The sequence below is a fragment of the Nicrophorus vespilloides genome, unplaced genomic scaffold (assembly GCF_001412225.1).
Source record: "Nicrophorus vespilloides isolate i.1.1-1 unplaced genomic scaffold, Nicve_v1.0, whole genome shotgun sequence".
Taxonomy (NCBI): Eukaryota; Metazoa; Arthropoda; class Insecta; order Coleoptera; family Silphidae; genus Nicrophorus; species Nicrophorus vespilloides.
In genome coordinates this window covers 571,785-597,405 of record NW_017100081.1, presented here as the reverse complement: position 1 = coordinate 597,405, position 25,621 = coordinate 571,785, and the positions used below count along the sequence as shown (strand labels likewise).

The 25,621-nt window shown below is 32.0% G+C and overlaps 3 protein-coding genes across 3 annotated transcripts; 1 reads left to right on the top strand and 2 right to left on the bottom strand.

Moving 5' to 3' along the window:
* The first annotated feature begins 36 nt into the window (after window positions 1-36).
* LOC108566943 (pre-mRNA-splicing factor ATP-dependent RNA helicase PRP16) lies at window positions 37-21,949 on the top strand. Its single transcript, XM_017927089.1, has 12 exons — window positions 37-928; window positions 987-1,293; window positions 1,353-1,717; window positions 1,779-1,931; window positions 1,992-2,185; window positions 14,119-14,382; window positions 14,770-15,018; window positions 17,378-17,605; window positions 17,673-17,844; window positions 19,198-19,339; window positions 19,400-19,560; window positions 21,433-21,949. Exons 1-12 carry the CDS (start codon window positions 130-132, stop codon window positions 21,864-21,866), a joined length of 3,468 nt encoding a protein of 1,155 aa, XP_017782578.1. The 5' UTR covers window positions 37-129; the 3' UTR covers window positions 21,867-21,949.
* On the bottom strand, window positions 2,882-7,069 carry LOC108566944. The gene is made up of 3 exons (XM_017927090.1): window positions 6,181-7,069; window positions 4,216-4,493; window positions 2,882-3,165 (listed from the first exon to the last, which is right to left on the bottom strand). The coding sequence occupies exons 1-3, from the start codon at window positions 6,503-6,505 to the stop codon at window positions 3,070-3,072; spliced, it is 699 nt and encodes a 232-aa protein (XP_017782579.1). The 5' UTR covers window positions 6,506-7,069; the 3' UTR covers window positions 2,882-3,069.
* On the bottom strand, window positions 21,852-24,527 carry LOC108566921. The gene is made up of 2 exons (XM_017927056.1): window positions 23,199-24,527; window positions 21,852-23,092 (listed from the first exon to the last, which is right to left on the bottom strand). Exons 1-2 carry the CDS (start codon window positions 24,364-24,366, stop codon window positions 21,942-21,944), a joined length of 2,319 nt encoding a protein of 772 aa, XP_017782545.1. The 5' UTR covers window positions 24,367-24,527; the 3' UTR covers window positions 21,852-21,941.
* Window positions 24,528-25,621: the final 1,094 nt, after the last annotated feature.

The following is a 25,621-nucleotide window of genomic DNA, read 5'->3' as shown; positions in this document are numbered from 1 at the left end:
TTCAGAATGTTTAGTGCTATTATGTTGGCGCCAGTTTAAAATACAGCTGACTCTGAAGAGGTTATGTTTGTATCGTTTTGATATTGCTTCAATTTATGTAGCGACAAGTTATTATAAAAAGTGCATAAAATGGATGATGATGACGATGTGCACAGATTGGAAGGTAGTTCCAATGAGAAAGGTGGTTTAATTGTGAAGAAGAAAACTCCAACATTCAAAGTTCCTCAAGTGTCCCTTCTTGGGTTGGATAAATTAGCTCAAAAGAAACGTAAGGAAAAGGAAGATGCTGCACGTAAAATGTCATTTTCTATTGATGAAGAAGATGGTCATGATGATAGCTCTGTCAGATCTAAAGAAACATACAGAGAAAGGGAAAGACAACGAGATAGGGATCGAGATAGAAACAGGGACAGAGATAGGGAACGGGATCGAGATAGAAGGAGATACAGAGAAAAACGTGATTATTCCAGCAGATCTAGTTCTAGAGAACAAACTCCCAGGTTTAAAGATGAGCCCAGAACTCCTAATATCAAATTGAAAGATGATGTATCCAAGGCCTCGTGGGAAGAGGATGACGAAGTACCAACTAAAAGATCTTCATGGGATTTTCCAACTCCAAAAACATATAAATCATCTGGTGAATGGTCTGAGAGGAGTTCTAGGTCCAGTAGACATGAAGACTCCCATAGATCTGACCGAAGGGAGTCAGAAAGGAAGGATAGAAAAGGCAGGAGATATGAAGATGATACACCTAGAGCAACACCTGCTCATAGGTATAACTCATGGGCAAAGGATCGTAAGAGAAGTGGTGCTACACCACAACTTAAAAAGGAAGATAACAATGTTAAATGGGATTCAACTGTTGATAGAAATATGTGGGAAGAAGAGCAGAAAAGAATTGACAGGGAATGGTATAATATGGATGAAGGTATAATATTTAGCTTTAATTTTATTAATTGATAACTTACATTTGTTTATTTTATAAGGTTATGATGATGAAAATAATCCATTTGCTACTGTTAGTGATGAGTATACAAAAAAGAAAGAGGAGCAACTGGAGCAGAGAAAGAAAAAAAGGATGTCAGCCCAACAAAGGCAAATTAATAAGGATAATGAGTTATGGGAAAGGAACAGAATGTTGACATCTGGTGTAGTTCATTCAGTTGATTTCAATGAAGATTTTGATGAGGAATCAGTTGATAGAGTTCATTTATTGGTTCACAATATAGTGCCTCCATTTTTGGATGGTAGGATAGTCTTCACTAAGCAACCAGAACCTGTTGTTCCAGTAAGGTAATTTACATACATTGTAAATATCATCAAAACACAAGTAATTCATTATATTATTATAGAGATCCCACTTCAGATATGGCTTTAGTTGCTAGAAAAGGATCACCATTGGTTCGAGTGTTTAGAGAGCAGAAGGAAAGGCGTAAAGCCCAGAAGAAACATTGGGAGTTGGGCGGAACGACGATAGGAAATATTATGGGCATCAAAAAGAAGGAAGATGAGGACGATAAAAAGTACAATCAAGCGGATGACAGTTCCGATTATCGAGCTGATCACAAATTCGCAGAACACATGACGAAAAGCGAAGCCAGCAGTGATTTTGCAAGGAAGAAGACGATTTACGAGCAAAGGTGTTTCTTACCAGTTTTTGCTGTACGTCAAGAGTTACTAAACGTAATTCGTGATAATTCAGTTGTTATTATTGTTGGTGAGTGGTGGATTTGTTTCGATCGTTTATTCTTTTTTTTACCTTTTTTTTTTAATTTTAGGTGAAACTGGTAGCGGTAAGACTACCCAATTGACTCAGTACCTTCACGAAGACGGGTACAGCAAATATGGAATGATAGGTTGTACACAACCGCGTCGTGTTGCCGCGATGTCTGTAGCAAAACGTGTTAGCGATGAAATGGGCACCCAATTAGGTATGTAGTCTGTTCAAGTTTAACCATGTATAAAAAAATATTAATTGTCGTAACTTAAAGGTGATGAGGTTGGATACGCTATTCGATTCGAGGATTGTACTTCAGAAAATACAGTTATCAAATACATGACTGACGGTATTCTGCTCAGGGAGAGTTTAAGAGAACCAGATTTAGATCATTACAGTGCAATTATTATGGACGAAGCCCACGAACGTTCATTAAGTACGGACGTTTTATTCGGACTACTTCGAGAGGTGAGCTTTTTTTAAAATTATTCTCATCTTATTAATTCAATTCAATATAAGAGTTATATATGTAGACTACAAACTATTTGAAATTCAAAGGTTGCCGAAATTGATCTAATTAAATTTTGTTTTATAATGATATATAAATATATATAGTTAAAGTAAAGTAATTAATAATGTATCTAAATCGTACACATATTTTTGCGTACACGCGTAGCCCTTCGTCCGTACGTACTCTGTTCATACAAACGTACACTGAATCATATTCTGGGAATTTCCATACTTAATGAAACTAGAAATGAAGTTATACAAAAAGAATACTCTTCAAGCCTCCGAGTGTTCAGACTGACGTATTATCGAACGTACGTTATGTGAACGCTGGCTGTAATTGTTGGAATCAGAAGGCTGAACAATATACATTCAACATATATACAGATGGAAGTAAAATGTCTTAATATTAAGGTTGGGAAGAGGTAATCAGTTCAATTCTTTAATGGATAAAAATTAAATATATTTTATTATTAAAAACGTAACAGTTTGGTAATAAAAATTAACGTCAATTTTCAGTCACTAGAAATACGCATATAGTACAAAAAAAACAATATAACTTACAATCTAAGTCTTTATCGGTAAAATAGATATATCGCAATACATTTTTGCGAACTTAATTACATAAGTTAATCAAAACTGATAAGATTTAAAATATTTGCAAACTTATTTTCCTCATTTTCATCTCTCTCCAAATAAGTTTATATTCAAATACTAATAAAAGATCATATCACAAACAAGCAAAAAAGAAAGTAATTACACACAAATCACAAAACGATTAAATGACATTCGTAACAGAACAATTTCAAATATACAAACAAAAATTGTATAACTTGTAAAGGAAATTATTTTGTGCTGTGGCTGGTCATCCGTTTTAGCCGTTTCTTCAGCATCGTCAGTCCTGCATTTATGCCAAAGTTCCCCCACTTAGCGTCCGTCATCTGCAACAACAAGAAAAGAAAACTTAGAAGCGTACTGTTATTTACTTCGAGTAATCAAAATACATATATTGACAAGCAATTAATTAATTGCGGCTAAGCGTAGCGCTCAAGGAGACGATTTACATGTACAAATATTATTTCATTCACATTCATCGAAGGTCCTGATTTTATGGCGCCAAATTGCGATGGATTCGATAGCGTGCATTAAAATTGCGCAGTTCACTTGTTATCGCGATATTGACACCAGTTTGTGTAATAACAACGGACTTATATGTTTAATGCATTTTTCCCGTTGCATAATAAAAAGCTGTTTTTCCCAATAGTCGTGTATTTCAGACAATTGCATTTTTTAGCGACGCGTCAGTAATCGCAATCGGGAGACTAATGTTCTTGAAAATTATTTTTAGAATTGCTGGACTTGCTGAGTCATAGCTTCTTCTTGGTCATGCCGTTCACGTACTTTAAGATCCTTTCAATTAGCTTGGAATTGTGTGTTAAGAAATTACGTGGCGTGTATTTTATTCTTATATTATCAAATTGATTCGCACTACAAGTTATCGAGTAAACAAGATCAATGAAAACATAGTAATCTGTAAAAAAAAGGAATATTCGTTACGTTTATATTTAGAATTTTGTTTTTCTCGCGGGAAATGCTTTTATTTAAGAATACTGATAAGATTTTAAATTTTGTCGAGATGTTTGTATTTTTAGTAATGTTTGTTTAATTTCAAATTTTGGTTAGTTGGAAATACTGTGTATCAGAATTTAATTCCACAGAAGACGATGAATATCGTTTGGAATTTGCTCGTTTCATTTAAAGTGATGTTTACGTGATACAAGTCAGATCGCAGACATGCGGGTACAAAAGTGTCGTCAGACTCCTAGATTAGTCACGATATAAAAAGTCGTTTGCAAAAATGTAAAACGAGCAGATGTTCGTGCAAGCAACATTTTTAGCGTTTATTTTTTAAGATGTATGTTTGTTATTTTTTATGCAGACATAAGTAAAAATACTTTTAATATTAAGTTGTTTTGTATTCGTTAACTTACATTTCTGACGCGGTGGTTTAATTGGACAGGACCGTATCGGCACCAGTAGGTAAAATGCTCTGAACTGTGCCATTTCTGCTTCGACTGTTCGGAATAGGAAATCTGATCCTTGATCACATCCTCGCTGTGCGGATTCTCTGTTTTGTCGCTTTGATTGAAAATCCTGAGCTTTGTGCCTTCCGGCCAGAATTCAAACAGCAGGAAGGACTTCACGCGAAAGTTGTCTTTGTGCGGGTACAGAGAGTATATGTTGATGTGGTCTGGGTTTTTGCTCTTTTCTAGAATAAATAAAGAAACAAGACGTATTACACATCGACATTAAGCAATGTTAATTTAATTTTATACGAGTATATCATTTCCAGTTCGCCACAACGTAAATAATATATTTGTTGACTAAATATTTGAAAGTGTACTAGCATTTTTATTTCTCATTTTAAAGATGAATATTATGAACTTAATAATTTAATTACAAGTTTTTTACAACTACATTTCAATTTTACATAGTAATATTATGGACACGATAAAGGTAGACCTCTGATCTTTGCAGATGTTATAAACTCATTAAAATCACCGGTCGAATCGTCCGGTCTGGTCGTTCAGGTTTGACTGACGGCTTACGTTTTTTTTCTTATGATGTAAGATTTACTGAATCCGTTTATAAAATGAACATTTCATAAAGAAATGTGGCAACGTATTTAGATTCTTATACGTGTTTTAATGTACATCTGCGAAATTACATCTGTTCATACTCTTTTGGCTAGTACATGATACCAATATTTTTGATCGAATAAATTTTGAACATCTGCCAAGATTATGTTTTATTGAAACACAATTGTAACATTAAAAATAATGATCATAAAATATTTCTTTGAAAATATAATTATTATATATGTTACATTTTTTAGTTGTGTATTATCAGAAACTTTATTTAAATAATTAAATTTTATTGTTAGCAATTAATTCTAATGAGTCCTAGAATTATCTTTTTTTTTGTATTATAATAAGTATACTATATAATGAAGCGTAGATAGAAGACTATAAACCAAAGTGCATGAAACATTACAGGAATTATCGGATATTGCACTCATTGCATAAATAAATAGAATTATAATTGATATATATATATATATAAAATAAAAAACATAAAAGATAAAGGTCTGCTAAGGCAAAGTACAAGGGATCTATAGATTGTAACGATTGCAAATGAAACATGCTTGAAATGGTCGTAATGTGTAATGTTTTTTGAATATACTTAAGTGAAACTGGATATTTTGTTAGCTCGTGTTATTGAAGAATCGCAACATTAAATGTTACGACTAGGAGATTGTAAAGACTCTATTGTTAAGTGTCATGCTTGGGCAGGTTTCGATTGCACTTTGAAATAGAATGGATTGATAACGAAATATGTTGCAGGGGAACAACCGGATAATGCGCGCAATTTTTTGCGGGATTTCGTTCAATGAAACGATTATTATATATATATTTTCTTATCTGATTGGAGGTGTGCTGTTAATTGTTTGGATCAATGCAATTGTAAGATAGTCTACAGTGTGTATGAACAGGAAGCGCAACTTTTCTTATTTGCAGAAATGTTTAGAAAGTGCGTGTTATGATTGCACAGATATGTAGATCAATGAGAAGTGGAAATATTTTCAGCGGTATTGCAAAGAAATGGCGGAGTGCTGAAAGCGCAGTTAATAAGTATTAAATACTAAAAACCATCGTCGTCGTTCTCGTGGTCGGTATTTGTTTGCCGCTTGAATTTGTGGGAACGCCGGCTACGGCTATATTTAGAGTCGCGGTTTCCACAATGTTTACACGCCCGTTTGTTGTTTATACGTCGAGTACATTAAGTTATCAATGCGTTTATTGGACGCCATGGTATATCCCCGACTATGGCTCTGCACGTTTATATTTACTTCTTGCAAATCAATTTGCACGTCGACCTAAATATGCGCGGCGTACCTTGGCCAACGTCCCAAACGGCGATGCCATACTCGATCTCCTCCTGATCATCTTTCCTCTGGACAATGAATCCCGTCTCGATGACGGCGCAAAAGACACGCAGCTCTTCATGAGTAAACCACTTCGACTCCCTCAGCTTCTGTCCGATCACGAAGCTGCCGCGCCTCGAAAGGTCACCCTCCTGTTGGTGCTGGTTCAACAGGCGTTGCACGTTCGTGGCACTCTTAGTTCTTTGCACTTTCGGCTTGGTCTCCTTTATCTTGCTGGTGTAATTGTTGTAATAGTTTTCACTTCGTTGGAACTGCACCGCCTCGTACAGCATCATCTTTACGGCGCCTGGTACTGCTGTAACTCTGAACGGAATCGAAGAATAGTAGGATGCTTGTATCACCCACACGGTCCGGCTGTACCGCTCGAAATAAACTATACAATAACCCGTCCGTATTGTTATTATCTAGTACAGGTGATAACGTATTATAATTATTCGAGATTAAACGTGAAATGCCGTTGCACAATTGATGCGGCGTGAAATACTCGGACGCCGTACTTGTATGCGTGTGTATGGATGGATGTGATTCAAGTCAGGTTTGCAGTCTAACTGAAAGCCAGCGCTTATGAAACTAGTTTAAAGTAAACAAATTCCACACCTCCAGTGTCCTTGCCTCTTTATTTATTATTACTTCTGTGGATGCAAATTAGTCCCCTTTTTCCACTCTTCAATTTCAAAACCGCACTGTTTCTCAGCTCCAGTCTTATATCTTTTTTTCATTCCTCCTCCTTCTTCTGCTGGTCTCTAGACACAATACAAGAGATTGCATAATTCTGTTTTCTTCGCATCGAACTTCCTACCGTTCTCCTTCTTACACATGAGTTCAATGTCTGTCTCTCAAATCGATATATGTACGTGCATGTTATTTTTGTTTGTTTTCTCCTCCTTTACAACTATCGTCCGGCAATAATAATTACTCGTAGTACTCGCGTACTCGCAACGCAAAATCCAAACATACACGACAATTTAGCTTTTTTTTTATTAAATAAATAGCACGTCCTTAGACAACAATTAACTGCGTTAGCATCGTGAAATAGCGGAAATGTTATTTTAAGCTCCCTCGCAGCGATACGCGCAGCGGAAAACTTTCAGTCCAGCACTGATTATTTGTTTTATATTTTTGTTTGTTTCATTGACGGGATTATCATCTGAAAGAAAGACGTATTTAACTGCTTCCTGATAAAATTACTCATCGTCCACGATTAGTTAAATTATTGTACTATTTGTATGACAAATACAATTATCTACTTGTTGGTATATGAGTGTCAAAGCTCACGTAGTTTCCAAATAATAAAACACAATATATTTTAATAATGTACATCAATTGCAGATCATTATTGTTTATAAAAAATTTTTTTTTTAATAAAAGTTAGTTACTTCTATAAATATTGACCAACTTTTTCAAAAAGTAAAATCATTGAATTATCTTCATGTATTTGAGATGAATCACCTTACTATACTAATTACTATTGAAATACTAAGGATCATATACAATTACTATGATTAATATTAAATACTTATATTATAAACGACAAGACAAAATATTTTTATTTAAACAATATTTATTGCAACAATTAAATTATTGTGATAATCACTAAGAAGAAATAAATATAAATAATTGTAAATCCTGTATAATGCATATTCTTTCGAAAACTAGAATGTTTTATTGATTATTGGAATTCAAGCAACAACGTAGGAGAGATAACATGGGTTTTAAAATAATTATCTTTTAAACTTATTTTTTAAATATTTTACACTTTAAAATGTAGAAAAAGCGATTGCGTTTTGAAACGTTTTTCTCTCATTTGAGATGAACCATGTATAAGATTCAATTTATTATTATTTCCAAACTTCAAATCTCGTATCTTATTAAAGAGTTTTCGCGGCGGAACAGGTTTAAAACCTGTCTAACTTCTAGATTCGGGAATAAATGTGGTAACACGACTGAGACTGAGAAAACGGTTTAAAAAAAATTCAACTTACTATATTTTAAAATAAATGAAAATTTAATTTTTGTATTTAAAAAGATAAAGTTATTAAATTAACCAGTATACATGTGATGTATAATCTTTATTATATTAAAATAGTATTTGAAAGGGCGATAAAATCGGATATGCATTTTTTTTGCATTTCCTGTGGTTGTTTGAAATGCGAGCTATGCGGAGGCGTAAATCACTTTCAAATACCCACACGGTGTTCGAGCGAGCGTACATTGACTTCCGGTATCATAGTTTTAGAAATTTAACTGCAAAACCCGACGAGTCCTCATTTTTGCACCGCACATTTGTTTTGATTTGTTGCTAAACAGCGATAAATTCGAGGCCGACAATATATGCATGCTTATCAGCGTCGAAATGGAGGTTTTCGTGTTTACGAATGGTTTGGATCGGGAGAATAATGAGCGTCAATGGTACTGTGCGAGGACGTGCATACATATTATATCTCTGATTCCCATTTTTTTTTGCTTTGTTGTTATTAGATTACACCCTGTATTATTGCGAAACAAAGTAAATAGCGATAAAAGTTCATGTGCTACGTCAAATAATGGACGGTGACAAAATTAATTAATTAACTAGATTTGGGATTTTGGAATACGTCAAAGAGATAGAAAACAAAATGCGATGATTACCGTTTATCTGTGATGAGGAATTAGTATGTTTGTGAATATTCCGCAATATCTCGATTATTTACTTAAATCTAAATACAGCGAACATCCCGTAATACTAAAAACATTTATATATTTTTTTTGGCTACGCTGTAATGTTCTATGTCTTGCTTTCTTTACTTTCGCAATAATCGAAATCTCGGTTTGTTACATGGCATATATTATAATCAAGATGGGATTGTGTAAAGTTTGAGAATAAATCGGATGAAGGACTTTGCGTTCTTACATCGCATTTGTTATGACACATGAAGAATAACGGTTTGAATCGATCATAACTTTCTGTTTATAGACCTTAAAAATCAAATTTTTTTAACTATGCGCTTAATTCTGATCATAATTTATATAATAAATTCAATATATTTCAATTTTTTTTAATTACAAAAAACAATTCTTATTAAAATATGACATTTGATACTTTTCACAAGTTCAGTTTTTTTTGGATGAATGAACTTGGTACAAACATTCCAGTAGAAACAGTGGCGGATTATCGCACAGGCGCATGAAGTGCGTGTCTGGGGCCTCTTAAATGAAGGGGGTCTCATATCTTAACCTTAATGCGGCCCTTCAAAAACCAATACATTTTTTAACTAAAAAAATATTTGAATTGGAAATACAGTGGAACCTGTTCCAACATTTCCGGACTTTTACTCGTATAGTGAAACATATTCAAAAATACACATAATATGTGTACACAAATTTTAAAAATGATGTAGCAGGCGCTCAATCCGGGACTTCTCTTCTCGTCGTCACTCGTTATGCGAAACGTCGCTCGTTAAGCAAGTCATTTTTCTTACAATTCATCTTGCTCGTTTGCTCGTCTTGCGAAATATTCGTTATGCGAGGTTCCACTGTATCTCACAATTAAATTGCGCCTGGGGCCTCTCAAGTGTTTAATTCACCACTGAGTACAAATGATTTGTTTGAATAACATAAGAAGAAAACAAGAATTAATAAATACATGTACTATAAGTACTACTGTGACTATATATAAATAGTTCGGTGTGTTGTTTTGCTCTGAAGGATTATTTGTGTTTTGTTTACAGATGCTTTATTTACGTAGCAAATTAGCATCTATTTTGGAAACATCTCAATTACGTTTAACATATTCAAACAATATGCATATATATGCTTTTGTTTATAAAACCTTCTAATGACATGAATAACATTCACTTGGTATAAATATAGGGAAATTACTATATTTAATAATTGCATTCTACTATTTTACCTCATTTATTTCCAATTTAAACATAATAATAAAATAAATTGCATAGGTCAAATCGTAAAGATATATTTAATGTTGTCAAATAGATCAAAATATTATGTTATATTCACGTCGCTTTTTATATTTCAAGGTCGTGCATCATGTTTCTTTTATACTGCGAGATTGTTTTATTTCAATTTCAAGTTGTTTTCTCATCTTTTCCTATTTCTAAGTTAATCATCTATTCAGGTATATCCTCCCAACTTTGACATATTGCCCTGTTAGTGTTATTTTGTACAGACTGGGTTTATCTCAGACGAAAGGATTGACACTGCAATTGGCAAATATTGTTGTTATTTTCTATTCTTAGTACAATTATTCAGAAAATATTGGAATCTATTAGATCTGCCAGCCTATAGATCTTATATACAATAGTTTACAATACAGAATTTTTATATTAAAAAATAATTATATGACAATATTATTTAAATCTTCTGAAAACTGAAGCGATTCATATAAATAATATCTGTAATGTTTTATTGACATATGTCTGGAAACAATTGTTATCAGTTCGTTATTTCGTAATGACTTGTTTTTCAAAAGACATGTTTATTAGTCAAATAATGTTATTTTTTAATGAGTAATTTATTTAATTATTTTGTAAAATTACTGCTTTAAAGAATATGAAAATATTTTCATAGATAAGTGATGGCGAACCGTTTGTGATAAATGTGTCAAAATTTGGACATCGCCATAACATATTTATATTTTTTATTAATACATTTATCGATTTTATGTAGAATGATTTCTTAAATATTTAGCAATTTTTGTCATTTTTTCAAAGTTAAAATCTTGATAGCTTACAAGTAAATCTCTAATACGAGTTTTGTTTTCAATATTTTCATTAATTTCAGTTGTGCTTAATATTAAATTCTTTTATTAATTTCAATAACAATTTATCGTTAGGAGCAATGAAACAGATTTCTACAGATTTTCAATACTTTCTACAATTTTCTCGTAAGATAAACGTAATAATAAATTTCATTCTAATTGAAATTCCGTATATCAATTTCAACGCTTTCATACAAACAGGTTATTTTTTTGCATTACTTTATTTCGTAACAAAAATAGCTGCAGTTGTAACATAATAACAGTTGTTTTTCCTGTACAATATCTTGAAACGCATATTGTATAAGATACAACGCACCTTCGTCATACATGCCTGACTAAGTTGTAAACTTCTGCGTTATATGATTCATTCAAATTAAATTGTTCAATAATTGTGATTCATTCTATTAATAGTTCATCATATAGATTACATCTTTGTATTAGATTTCAGTAAGAGAAAAACAGGAAATTGAATCAGATTTAAAAAATAATAATTAAAACATTTTCTTAATAGTGTAAAAAATAAGATAATTTCTATAATAATTAATGTTTGTGAAATATTTGTTGAAATAAAACAATAACTAGATGATGGAGTGTTATAGAAACAAATTGTTTTTGATTTATGTTACCGTTACACCCAGATTAACAACGAAATTTGTTGTTTATGTTGTTAATTGGGTATGCGGTTAATGAACTTTATAGCGAGAAGAAAGTTATTGTAACGGCGTCCAAGCCTTTGAAAATGAAACGCAATTCCACGTTATAATGTGTTACATACGTTTTATCCGCAATGAAAGCAGATACAAAAAGGTCAATTATTAGATATCCAACACGTATAGAAATTTCATGCGTTTGGTTCATCAACCTTATTTCTTCCTCAAGTCCATGTTAACATAAGGTGTGTTCTATTTAAATCATCAAAGAGATGTTGTTTTTGTAAGCCACAGTTTACTAGGATTTGTAATTGACCTTGGAGTAGTGTGTGCACAATTGTGAAAAATGCATATATTAACGAAAATAACCATAATTATTATTTTTTTTTTATTATATATGATTATTATACGCAATTCTCAATAGTAATAAATCAATATTATTGTCATTAGGAAAACAGAAATAGTTGCAGTATTTCAAAATGATTTGTGGAATGTATTTAATATTAGATAATAATATCATTCAATTGATTACACGATGTTTTCTATATGTGTGTCAAGTACATATTTCATAAATGATACTTCTGGAATTTTCGCGATCCAACAAATTATTACTACTCATTTATAATTACAAGATGTATTCGTCGAAATTCCTCATAGATTTCTCAGTAATCACAGAGCATTGAGTATTTAAATGGACCCGTTTGTTGTATTAATTGAATGTAAATTGTATGCATCAACAGATATGCTTCGCAAAAATTTAAATATTTTATAGACTGTTGGCTGAGTTTCTTGGTCTATGCATAATTAAGACTTGTATAATGAAGTTTGCCTGTTTACGACTTTAACGTTTCTTCCGTTTGCGATTATTTGGTTTTTTTCCAATTTCATACTTTATACCACGTAAAGATCCGGATACTTTCTACCTCGTTTCTCTTAGTATATGTAAATCCCAAATTCCATTGTCTATGACCATATTTTCCGGAAAGTTTTCCCTGGCTACTTATAAAATTTCCAGTATTATCTTATTAAAGGACATTTCGAATAGTCATCGTGATGATAATATGTGTATAAATTTAATTAATGAGTAAATTATTTAAATGAGATGTAATTAATTCGAAGAATGTTTGCAAGATGCATCATTTTTTTGTTGAATTATTGATAAATGTTTACAAGATGATCATTTAAGAATCCTTCATTAGCAATATTTTATTATTTAATTACATTAGTTGTATTTTATAGGTATTAATTATGTAAATTAGAACATGAATGCATAGTAAATAATCACTTATTATTAAAAAAAATGTTACGTAATTATTTGAGACTGAACAAAGAAATGTTTGTAAGCAAATATTACAGGTACTTTACTTTATAAACATTTCGTATTCTGTAGGTAACATTTTTATAATTATGTTTGTTTGAAGTGAATTTATGCTTTGACGAAGCATAAATCTTTTAATATGAATTAACATCTTCAGCTTTCTCTACTCCATTGCTAAGAGTTTTTTTTATTTATATTTTTGTACACCTGTTCAATCGTCAATTTATTGGCAAAGCTATATTTCTGGTTTTGCTGCACTAACTTTGTTGATTTCTAAACTTAGAAAATACCTAAAGTACGTAATAAGGGTACTTGAATAATTGCGCTTTATCTTTTTGAGGGGCCAGAATTTCCTAAATTTCTAGACAACTGAATCTGACATCCGATGGTATGCCCTATGAAGATTTATCCTTTGACATGCCAACCAAATTAAAGGATAATTCCTCTTTCCTGGACATTTCCCAGAAAATTATAATAATGTCCTACTAGGCATGTTCAAAAGGTGGGACAATGCGTGTCCCACTAAAGAGTTACAATTATATTGCCTTGAATCAAAAAGTCATTTCAAAAATTATCAGAAATATTTGAATTAAAAATGATTACAGCTTCTTTTTTTTTTGTATTAAAACGATATTTAATTGGAACAGATAATTAACGTTAAGGTTAAAAAGATAGAAATTACCGTACTTAGTCATAGATAAATTCCATGAAAAATCACGTGTTACATAGATAGATAAGGAATCTGGAAATGTGCACGGCACAAATTATCGCAGTAGTCACGGTATTCCTTATCTTTCAATAAAGTAACATTTTTATATCTTACCTAACGATTGTATATTAAAAAAATCATGCCAATGCGGAAGATATTCAAATAATTTATTTAGATTGTTATTAGCTAATTTGAAGTGAAAATACCGAAACGATGCAAGAACATTTTCACTAACCGCAAGAATTTTAGTGTTATTTGTCGTTAACAATATTTTTTCTTCTGTCTATTCAACCATTTACATTCCTTTTATTTTCTATCGCTGAGTAGACGTGACCGTGACCGTTTACTTGTCCTTGATAGAACTAGAGAAAAATCGACCAAAAGCCCTATGAATAATATGTCCATTCCAACGTGGTTGGCAATTAATAATTGTTTTATGTGTCTTTTATTTACAGATTGTGGCAAGAAGGCACGATTTGAAGCTGATCGTAACCTCGGCTACCATGGATTCTAGCAAGTTTTCCATGTTCTTTGGAAACGTTCCCACCTTCACAATTCCAGGCCGAACGTTCCCGGTCGAAGTCCTCTTCAGCAAGAACACGGTTGACGATTACGTGGATGCAGCCGTTAAGCAGGCCTTGCAAATCCACTTGCAGCCACCATCCGGTGATATTCTGATCTTCATGCCCGGCCAGGAAGACATCGAGGTCTCATGCGAGGTAATAGAATTTTATCTTTCGCATATTCTATTTATAGCTTTAGATTAAGTTCAATAGTTACTCGTTTCTACTGTATTATTGTTTTCTGTCTGCATGCAAATATCAACATTCCAATGGCATAAAAATAAACGCCCTCTTGTAATTACTCCTTGTTTATTTATATTATAATTTATTTCATAGTTTGCGCAACACGTTCTTATTTATTAACTATACTCGAAGTGCTATGTGTACATACAAATTTTCACATCGGAGCCGCAACTGATGAATAAATTAACATCAATTTAATGCACTTGAAATGTACTGCGTAATAGTATCTCGATTCTTATATTTGTTACAGCCTCTAGCAGTTGGATAATGCAATGTGTTTAAGATGATGATTTGTTTCAGGTGTTGGGAGAACGTATTGCTGAAATAGAAAATGCTCCGCAGCTGTCGATTTTACCGATTTATTCGCAACTGCCGTCCGATTTGCAGGCGAAGATCTTCCAGAGATCACCGGAAGGCATCAGGAAGTGCGTGGTTGCCACGAATATTGCTGAAACTTCTTTGACTGTGGACGGTATCATTTTCGTCATAGATGCAGGCTACTGCAAATTGAAAGTTTACAATCCAAGGATCGGCATGGACGCTCTTCAAGTAAGTCTTGGTACTCAATAATTCACAACCGCGGATCTCGTTAAAAAAAAATAGAACAAATAAAGAATGAAAAGCAATCAACGTGTAATCGATTGCTTTCAAGTATAACTAAATTAGTTTGGTCAAGGTGAAACGAAAATGATTTATAACTTTTATATTGATTGGCCTGTGTTTTAAATACCTACACACATAATATTGACTGATTTAATTTCGATATTATGTTCTTCTGAAATGTGTACTCATTTTGCAACAATCCGCCTGTTTGCGCTTGATAACATTGTTACGGTTTTTTTTATTATAACAAAATTTCATGTTATCGCTCCTGTAATGTTTTCCTCATCTCCGCGCAAGGATTTGAAAGCTTATTATTGATGTATTTTTTTTAAATTTATTATTATATAAGAATCATTATGGCTTTCGATAAGGTTTGATGTGATAAGCATTTCCGAGCCGACCAATGATCGCCGGGGAAATATTAAAAAGGTGTATTCATATACGGTGTAATAAATAATATTTGGGTGTACGTGCAAAGGTTGCGCGAATACAAACGCGAAAAGGCGAAATGAAATATTTATATTGCAGGAAATACCCGAAGCGTACAACATCCATTGCATTCAAATGTCAGAGGATTTTTGTCTACATGCTTGAGGACAACCTCAATATACATTTACGTTTTTATTCTTGAATTATTCTGAATTGTTTACATTGACCCATAAGACGTTATTTTTGAGTTGTCTTTTCGTGTATAATTCATTTACTTCTGATTTTAACATACATTTCAATTACAGTTATAAATGTGAGAATAGCAACAACAAACATAATTATTACATATGATAATGATCCTTAGATTTCAATAAATATAAGTACTTATAATTTGCTGGTTAAAAGTCAATTCTAAGCCAAGTTTATTAAAAAAAGTTTAGTAAAGGTAATTCTGTTTTTTTTTTGTTTCTTCTGATAATAATATAAGTAAGCGAATATCACTATTTATTTTAATGACTAATGAGTTACGTACACAAGATTATTAATGAATTCTATTGGCAACTTTTAGCTATTAAAGTTAAAGCATAAAAAATAGTTTTTTCTATTTCGCACTTTATATGTAATTTGCTCAGCTGTTTAAATTATTATTTCGATAGTGAATGACGTGAATTCGCAAACAGTGTATCAATTAACACACAATTGTAGGTGTTGGAAGATGTACATATTAAATATTCTTATATTATTTTTTGTCTACAACTTAATAAGACTGGAATAATATATAATAACTAGTATTTTTGTAGTGAATCTATTGTCATCCGAAATTCGACTTTAGATTTTGAAACCTCAGAATAATTCTTGTAAATTTTATTGTTTTTTTAAGTAGAAAAAATTTTGATGAATTTTGATAATATAAAGTGCGTGTCACTCATTGATTTTTTTTGTATTTTTATCTTTACAGATTTATTAATTTGTTTTTATAAACAAAATGATAAAATATGAATTTGGTAACAATCTAAAATAATATTGCACTTCATTGAAATAAATACATATTGTTTGATTAAAATTGTAATTGACTATAATAGTTAATGTCCAGATAAATGAAAGCATGTGCTTTTAATCAACTGATAAGTATAATTAATAATACATTTTTGTTCCCAGATAAATCTTACTTCATTATAGTTTGTTTTCATAGTTTTTTTTTTAAATTGTGCCTTATCGTCGGCGTCTTATTTTCTGAATAAATATTTATGATCATTTTATCTGTAATTTGCTACTTTTTAATTTCAATTAACAAACACAGCTCAATGATAACTAATTAAACGGATATTAATATTTACTTTTTATTCAGTTCAAGTATATTTCGTATAGTATATAAGATTTTAGCAGGTTATTTCAGACATGCTTTGTTTTCCATATTTACATCTCAACCTTCAGATAGGCCTTAACCTGAATTTTCAAATTCACAATCTGCTCATGTAGAGTACATAATTGATATAGATGATTCTTGGAAAAACAACGTCTTTGTTTGTTAGGAAGTTTCACTCATCGTCTATCAAACACCAGATATTCAACACCTATATTATGTATACATTCGTTACTTCATTTTGTTTACTACTAGTTTCTATTTAAACTACTAAATAATAATAATATTTATTGAAACAGTAAAATTACAAAATTAAAAAAACTCAATACAATAAATTAAATATCATAATTCAAAAAAGTTGACTGCTTCAAAGGACTATCTGCCCTTAAACTACTATTTTATGTCTTTAAAGTATATTAGCTACTTTATATAAAATCATCTACATATGCAATAACCATATTCTTTTAATGTTTTTTATAATTTGTTTATTAAAATGTTTTCTTTTTTCTATAGATATATCCTATAAGTCAAGCAAACGCTAATCAACGATCAGGTCGTGCAGGACGTACAGGTCCAGGTCAGGCCTTCAGGTTATACACCGAGCGACAGTACAAAGATGAATTGCTCATCACCACTGTACCTGAAATTCAGAGGACTAATTTGGCAAATACTGTCCTGCTGTTGAAATCCTTGGGCGTACAGGATTTGTTGCAATTCCATTTCATGGATCCTCCACCTCAGGTATAACAACAAAATCTTTTTTACTTCTTTTGTTCATAATACATGACATGACATCGTTTTATTTTAGGATAATATATTGAATTCGTTGTATCAACTGTGGATTTTGGGCGCTTTGGATCATACCGGAGTGCTTACTAAATTGGGTAGGCAGATGGCCGAATTCCCGTTGGATCCGCCCCAATGCCAAATGCTAATTGTTTCCAGCGATATGGGATGCACACAAGAAATTTTAATTATCGGTAAGTTGATAGAAAATGAAAGTTTATTGATATAGTTTCTTTAATAATTAAGAAATAGGCTTAATTAAGACATAGTTAAGGTTATACATTTAACAAAACTAATAATTTTATACCAAATAAAAACTGAACATGAAAATTTTAGTTGTAATAAAATAATATAAACTAATTTGAACTTCTCAAAATAAACTAAACCTAGTTTAGTAAATCATGTTTTTTCAATTATATATGCTTACATTTATTTCAGTAATACAGTGGAACCTCGCTTAACGAGCAAAATTAATTGTAAGAAAAATGACTTGCATAACGAGTGACGATGAGAAGAGAAGTCCCGGATTTCGCGGGATTAAACTATACGAGAAAAATGCGGAGTTTTTGGAACGGATTAAACTCGTTAAGCGAGGTTCCACTGTATACAGTTTCCATTAAAATCAGTTCCTTTTCAAGTATATATAATATTATGTAACCTTTAGTTAATCATAGATAAACGTTTCTTAACCGTTTTGCAACCCAAGTTTATAGTTGTAAACTACTGTGGTGGTAGTTTTAACATTTTTTTCCTTGTTGTGACTTATTAAAACGCGAGCCAAAGGTTGAGAAACACTGCATCTTAAGGCAAGATCATATTTATGATTACCCAAATTTTAACTTTTTGAATAATAAATAAAACTGGAAATTTTCCTATAGTGGAAATTATATACGTAAGGAATTTATGCAAAATCTTGTTTTCTCCGATTTACTAGGAAAATGTAAATCACAATATTCTAGTCGTTTAGTATAAGTAATGTTATAAAGAATCATTAATTAGTTATTTATCATAAATGAAGTTTTAAATGTTTAAGTGTAATAACATTTAAATGATTAATTTAAAATATGAAAATCGTTATAGCTTTGTTAAAAATACATTAATTTAAAGGAGGTAAAAACAAGTAATTACTGTTATATCTACTACTAATAACGAAATACTTGCAAAATAAGTTACGGTTGTTGTTTGATTATTGATAAGTTACTTGGCAAGTACTATATAGTGTAACTTAGTGGATATCACATAAGTACTTTAATCGATGTTGTACTCCACAAAAACATATTTTTTAAGTTTTTGTTAAATCGTTTTGTGGATGTTTTATTTAGATTAAATTACCATATGTTTTAAGTCCAGTTTAAATATTTCACTTCCCATATAATATATTTATCATTTTATATGGTGTCAACATGGCAATTATACGAGTATTAAATGTTTTATTATCGCATAAGGCTGATGCGCAAAAAATGGATTATTTTAATTATTTGAGCCATGTGACGAGAGATTATGGCAATTACCAGTAATAATAAATTTGAAATTTTTGTTTTTCTTAGTATCAATGTTATCGGTACCTTCCATATTCTACAGGCCAAAAGGGCGCGAGGAGGAAGCAGATGGCGTCCGTGAAAAGTTCCAAGTCCCGGAAAGTGATCATCTGACTTATTTGAACGTTTACAACCAGTGGAAGCAAAATAAGTAATAATTTTGTTATTTAGAAGATGATCAAACAAGTTGTTAACCGTTACTCGTTTTCAGTTATTCTGCACATTGGTGCAACGAGCATTTCATTCACATCAAGGCCATGAGGAAAGTCAGGGATGTTAGGCAGCAGTTGAAAGACATCGTTATCCAACAGAAGCTCGAGCTGAAATCCTGCGGTACCGATTGGGACATCGTGAGGAAATGCATTTGCTCAGGTACGTCGCTATTACATAAGCTCTATTGACTTAACACGGTTCGTATTAAATGCCGGATTATCGTTATTGAACGTTATCAGTGTGCCGTGTTATTTTAGTAAAATAACGGATTAGATTGTCCTGTAGGCTCGACTTCTATATACATATTATTCCCCGAAGCGTATAACGTTACAACGCAAATGGTAATCTCAATATTGGTACACTGTAATACGGTGTGGGATTAATGATGGATGACGTTCAAAAAATATTTGAACAGTCAATAATAAAGTAACATGTCCATTATGCTCCTTAATTTGCGCTCCGGTCGAATACTGACGATAATTAAATGTGTATTCGTATTTAGCATTTATTGCTTTACTATTTGCATACGGACAACCTTTTTGTCATTTATATCTCGTGTTACGTAAGTCCGTTGCATTTTTTTGCAGATAAGGAGTATAAGGTTGAAAATGTCAATTGCTTTATTGTTTAATGATAATATTTAATAATAACCATGGAACATTTTGCAATGCAGTTTATATATAGGAAATAATAATATGATGGAAGAGTAAACTAATAGTCACAAGTTATTCCGTTTATTAACGAAGCGAAGACTAAAGTTCATTAAGATTATTGCTCATTAATTTATATTTCTTTTCTTATCATATAATATATAAGATAATTACGGATTCATTTTAAATATTCTGGTAAAAATGATTGATTAATGATTTAAAATGACGCATCCAAATTTTTGATGATTCAAAAATGCTTCATGACTTTTAATATAAAGAATATTTAACAAAATATGTATTATATTTTATTGTTTGGTATTTTTGCAATTTTTAGAATTTGCTTGTAAAGTAATCATGAGTGAATTTTAACAACGTACTGTTCAGATCTAATAACAAATCAGAGAATTAAGATTAATAGATGTTCGAAGAATGTATCGATTGCACTTCCTTATCATGTGAGAGGATTTATAAATTTTATATATTTTTTAAATGTGTTATTATTGCAATTTAAGAGTTATTTATACTATTAGCTTAATTATTTCAGCTATTTAGAACAAGGTTTTTCATGGGGACATAATAATAATATAGTAACTGCATTTCTTGAAATGTAGTATTTATTTTTTTACTGTAGAATTTTAATTAGTTTGTAACTATTCTAAAATAGTTGTTTTTTTTTTAAATATTTCATTTAAATTATTATAATTTAAACATTTGCATATTTTTAGAAAAAAATATCTTATAACGTTTTGTGAGTTTCAGTTTGGCATTAGCTAAAAATTCATTTTATTTAATAAAAGTATATAGGTATAGAAGAATGATTATTTAAGTAGGTTCAGTAAACAATGTTGTTGTTAACAAGGTTACTTCTATTGAAAAAGTCTTCAGTAAGATAAGATAAATGTGTGTAAGTTATAAAAATATATTTTATTCTCATAATATTAGTCGATATTAATTATCTGTATTTATTTTATAATAACTACTTTAGAATAATAATATTCTTATAAACAATTGCATTTGTTGTTTTATCTTAGATATTCGAGTTCGTTTGATAAAGCATGTTTTTGAATAAGAGTATTACAGTGATAATCAAAAACAACATATTACTAAAAACCTGTATTGCGATAATTCGAAACCAGATTTTGGTTACTCTCAAATATGATTGAAGAATATCTTTATATGAATCAAGTTTTAAAACTTTATCATTTTTATTTTATCTCGCAACGGATATTTTTCATAACCAAAGTTCAAAGTGTAGACAGCAAAAAAAATAGGCGCCAACAATTGATCTTTTGTCTTTATCATAAAATATCTTGAATGCTGATCGATATCTTATTTAATACAGATAACCGAAATCCTAATAAATCTTAATTTTTATTTTTAGCTTACTTCCACCAAGCGGCTCGTCTGAAAGGTATCGGAGAGTACGTGAATTGCCGTACCGGAATGCCGTGTCACTTGCATCCGACATCAGCTCTCTTCGGACTTGGTAATACTCCCGATTACGTGGTCTATCACGAATTGGTGATGACCGCAAGGGAGTACATGCAGTGTGTCACCTCTGTGGATGGTCACTGGTTAGCCGAACTTGGTCCCATGTTCTTCTCGCTGAAAGAGACCGGAAAATCTGGCAGAGCCAAGAAGAAACAGGCGGCAGAACATTTGCAGGAAATGGAGAGTCAGATGCAGGTGGCGCAGGAGGAGATGCGGGCGAGGAAGGAGGCAGCGGATAAGAGGGAAGCGGCTTTGAACAAAGGACAAGAAATCATAACGGCTGGCTCGACGCCCCGAAGGACACCGGCAAGATTCGGCCTCTGAACACGAATCCTTCCATTTGTAAAAGATTTTTAAATAATTTATTAATTTGATAATGAAAAATAAATTTACATCCGATTATTTCTTTGTCGACAATCGTAGTATACGGAAGTGGACTGCCTTCGTGTTCCGCTTGGGTTTCGTCGCCAAGTATTTCCCAATTTCGTTCGATAAGATTACCAGGTTTCCGTTGGTGTCGAACGAGTAACCGTCGCACCAATCAAAGTAATTATGTTTCATTATGATTCGGGCCGTGCTGAATTTCTGGTAGACATTCCACTTGGCCAACGCTCGATTGTGTATTAGATTAAAGAACAGATTTCCTTTGGGGTCCATGATCAAACCGACGCTCTGATCTATTTTCTTTCCGGCGAAGTCAACGTACTTTCTCCAGTCGCTGTTCTTCGTATTATATTCGTCCTGAATAATGTTGGTACTTATGTGGTAGATGTTGTAGCTGCTAATAGAGTTGAAATAGAGACGCCTAGTGTAATGGTTGCGTTCCGGTGATAAAGCGATTCCATATATACCGGAGTAAAAGTCCACTTGCTTTTTATCGATGGTGAAATTGACTGCCGCCTGCTGCGGAAACATGGAGTCATCTCTTAATTTCCATGACTTATCTTTGCTCCTAGAATAAATTATCAATCCAGGATCGAGCTTGCTATTATCAGCTATATAAGCGTAATTAACATCTACAGCTATATCTGTTAGAAATGCTTCCTTTGCTATAGATTCTGAGAAAATATGCGATAAAATAAACTTTTTGGATCTTAGACTGTATAACACCAATTTCGCCGGGCATTCCGTCAAGTTGTTATTTCTTACACCATCCACAATCCACATAACGCCTTTTCGATCAATATCAAATGTGTAAACGTTCTGCAGCGTCGAGCAGTTGCATTTGACGTTAGTATCCCAATCCGGAAAAGGGGCCAAAATTGGATTATCCTTATTGTACTTATCCGACTTGGCGCTCATAGAAGCCAAAGTTACCGGTGTTCCAGGAAACAACCTCCCTAGCGCCACGTAAAGCCTCTCGTCATAGATCCGAATACACGTAGGAACGTTATTTTCCGGAATGTAATTCTGCTTATAACTTGCGTAATTATACTCCACAAAAGTCGGCCACGTGAAATTGATATAATTCCATTCATAATCTACGCTCAGGTTCAAACACCACCCTAACCTCGCAATAACTAACAGTATACAAAAAACTAACATGTTATCTTCGAAACATCAACTAGAACTACTTATTATTTAGAATAGTCTAAGCTAACTACGCACAAGCGTTGCGCTATGTTAAAGGTATTTTTTAATCATACATATAATTTTTATTTCCAGTATGTGTTTGTAAAATTCTAAACTTGATTTCTTTATCAAGTTTCAAAGAATTGCTTGTATCTATATACCTCACTATTTGGTTTGATAGTACGAAGAGGTTTCCCGATGAGTCCATGGCAAAGGTATCTGGCCAAATAAGTTCGTTCTTGTTTTGGTAAATTTGTTTTGCAGTGCGGAAGGTTTTATTTTCATTCCATTTGCCTATCCCGTAAGATTGCAACAAACCATAAAATAAGTTTCCTTTGTTATCCATTATCATTCCATCAGTATGCGAAGATTTTATACCTACAAACTTGACGTCCTTCCTCCAGTTTCCGAGATGCAGATTCGTTTCATCTTTTAAAATCTTCGTATTAATTGCGTACATATTGTATCCAGTCAGGGGTGTATAATAAACGAATCTGTTTTCATTTTTTACTGGCGATAAAGCTATCCCATCTATGGGAACACGTCCTTTTATCTCGATACCATTAACTTTGTAAGGGGTGGAATGCAACTCTGGAAACATCGTCGCGTCTCTGAACTTCCAAGCCTTGTTCTGATTTTTAGAATAGACTATAAGACCAGGATCTATATTGGAGTTATCTGTTATGTAAGCGAAACCCCCGTCGCTTTCATCCAGCACAATGTCATTGAGAAATCCACCTTGACTCAGAGCAAGTTCTTCAGGAAAAACGTAAGTGTGAAGGACTTTTCCGTTATCATTCAAATCCAATAGCACTAACTTGGCTGGACATGAAGTTATCGAACTGATCCTTGTACCATCTAAGACCCACATGATACCGTTCTTATCGATCTCCATGCTCTGTACGTTCTGCAGAGTTTTGCAATCGTATTTAGCATTCATTTGCCATGATGGAAATGGAGTTAATAGTTGATTAAATTTAATGGGTGCATCCTTTTCTATATAAGCCAGCGTAATTGGTGTACCTGATCTAATTCTTATCAAAGCCAAATACAGTTTATCCTTGTAGAATTTAATGCCAACCGGAGCGTTATTCTCCGGAACATATGCTCCATCCTTCACGGCTTGATCGTAAACTTCCTGCGATGGCCACGTGTAGTTCAAATGGGTCCATTTGTATTCTACGTTGAATTCCATTTTTTGCGCACTGCATAGTAGAAATAGTAAATTGAGCAAACCAAGAGCACCGCTCATTTTCGTTACAATACTTCTTGTGAACTAATGTTTTCAGTTCTGGCTATTCTATTTATTGGAACCGGTTTTATAAGTAACCCAATCCTCTTGCAGATATATGCAATGCGCTGTTTTGTCGTAATCAGATTCCGTATATTCTGATCGAGATTTCTTTTTTTATAAGAATTCTAATTAACTGTATTTTATTATTTAGTGGAAACCTTGAAGAAACAACGAGATAATTATTAGCAGAATGAATTATAATAACATCATTTATCATTTTCAAAGATGTTTGTAACGATTTATGTGTGTGAAAACTGCATTTACATCTTCTAATAATAGTAAATAATTTTAACTTACCTCCGCTACACAGTATGCTTTCACTACTAAGTTTATTTTCAATATATATGAAGCAATACAAAAAAATGAATATGCAGAAATATGTTGATAATTATGTTAATTGTATTTGAAAATTGGAATAGACTAGGGGCCACAGACTTTGTAGTCTCCGAATCACGAAATTTTCATTTAATATTTAAAATAGATTATTGCTTTTAGTATTTTTGGAACCTCCAAAGAATAATTTGTCTATAGGCCTCAACTATACTTAATCCGCATGGACTCATTATAATAAATTTAAAATATTTCAAAACAAATATATGCAAAGTGATAACATTTTATGATTGTGTTTATTGTTTCGTAACTCAACAATTTCAATATTTTAAAAAATAAGGAATTTACGTAAAAATAATGTTTATTCAGAAATATTACTTGCTTTTATGGAAACAGTTTGACATAGATCTCCACATGAAAATAGTATACTAAGTTATCGATTAAAATCAATACATGTGATACTTATACATTTTTATTCATAATTGAAATAAGAACGGTTTGGCTCCGTAAACCGAAAAAATAAAAGATATTTTACGTTTATTTTGGGAGCTAACACTAGTGGTACAATTTAAACTGATTCTTAATTCGATAATCGGTTAACGAACAATTGGATTAGCGAACTTTGTCTTTGAACAGATTATACCGTAATATTATAATGTATTATGTTATCATAATAAAATATTCTAATTAAGAAAATAAAATGATTTTTAACATATAGAATAAATAAATTTAGAATGAAGCTAACTTATTCAATTATACCAAATTATCGTGAATGAACACACAAAAACATTACATAGAAATAGGTCATAAACATAAAAATTCTTACATATTATATAGAAGTAATTTTATAAACCACATTTTTGGGATTCTTTGGAATATGAGT

Coding starts and splice junctions, on each gene's coding strand:
- LOC108566943 (XM_017927089.1), top strand. CDS start 130: ATGGATGATGATGACGATGTGCACAGATTGGAAGGTAGTTCCAATGAG. Junction 1,718..1,778: donor TTCAGTTGTTATTATTGTTG/GTGAGTGGTGGA, acceptor TTTTAATTTTAG/GTGAAACTGGTAGCGGTAAG. Junction 14,383..14,769: donor ACATCGAGGTCTCATGCGAG/GTAATAGAATTT, acceptor GATTTGTTTCAG/GTGTTGGGAGAACGTATTGC.
- LOC108566944 (XM_017927090.1), bottom strand. CDS start 6,505: ATGATGCTGTACGAGGCGGTGCAGTTCCAACGAAGTGAAAACTATTAC. Junction 4,494..6,180: donor CGTTTGGGACGTTGGCCAAG/GTACGCCGCGCA, acceptor TATTTATTCTAG/AAAAGAGCAAAAACCCAGAC. Junction 3,166..4,215: donor TAAACCACCGCGTCAGAAAT/GTAAGTTAACGA, acceptor TTGTTGTTGCAG/ATGACGGACGCTAAGTGGGG.
- LOC108566921 (XM_017927056.1), bottom strand. CDS start 24,366: ATGAGCGGTGCTCTTGGTTTGCTCAATTTACTATTTCTACTATGCAGT. Junction 23,093..23,198: donor ACAAACACATACTGGAAATA/AAAATTATATGT, acceptor GATGTTTCGAAG/ATAACATGTTAGTTTTTTGT.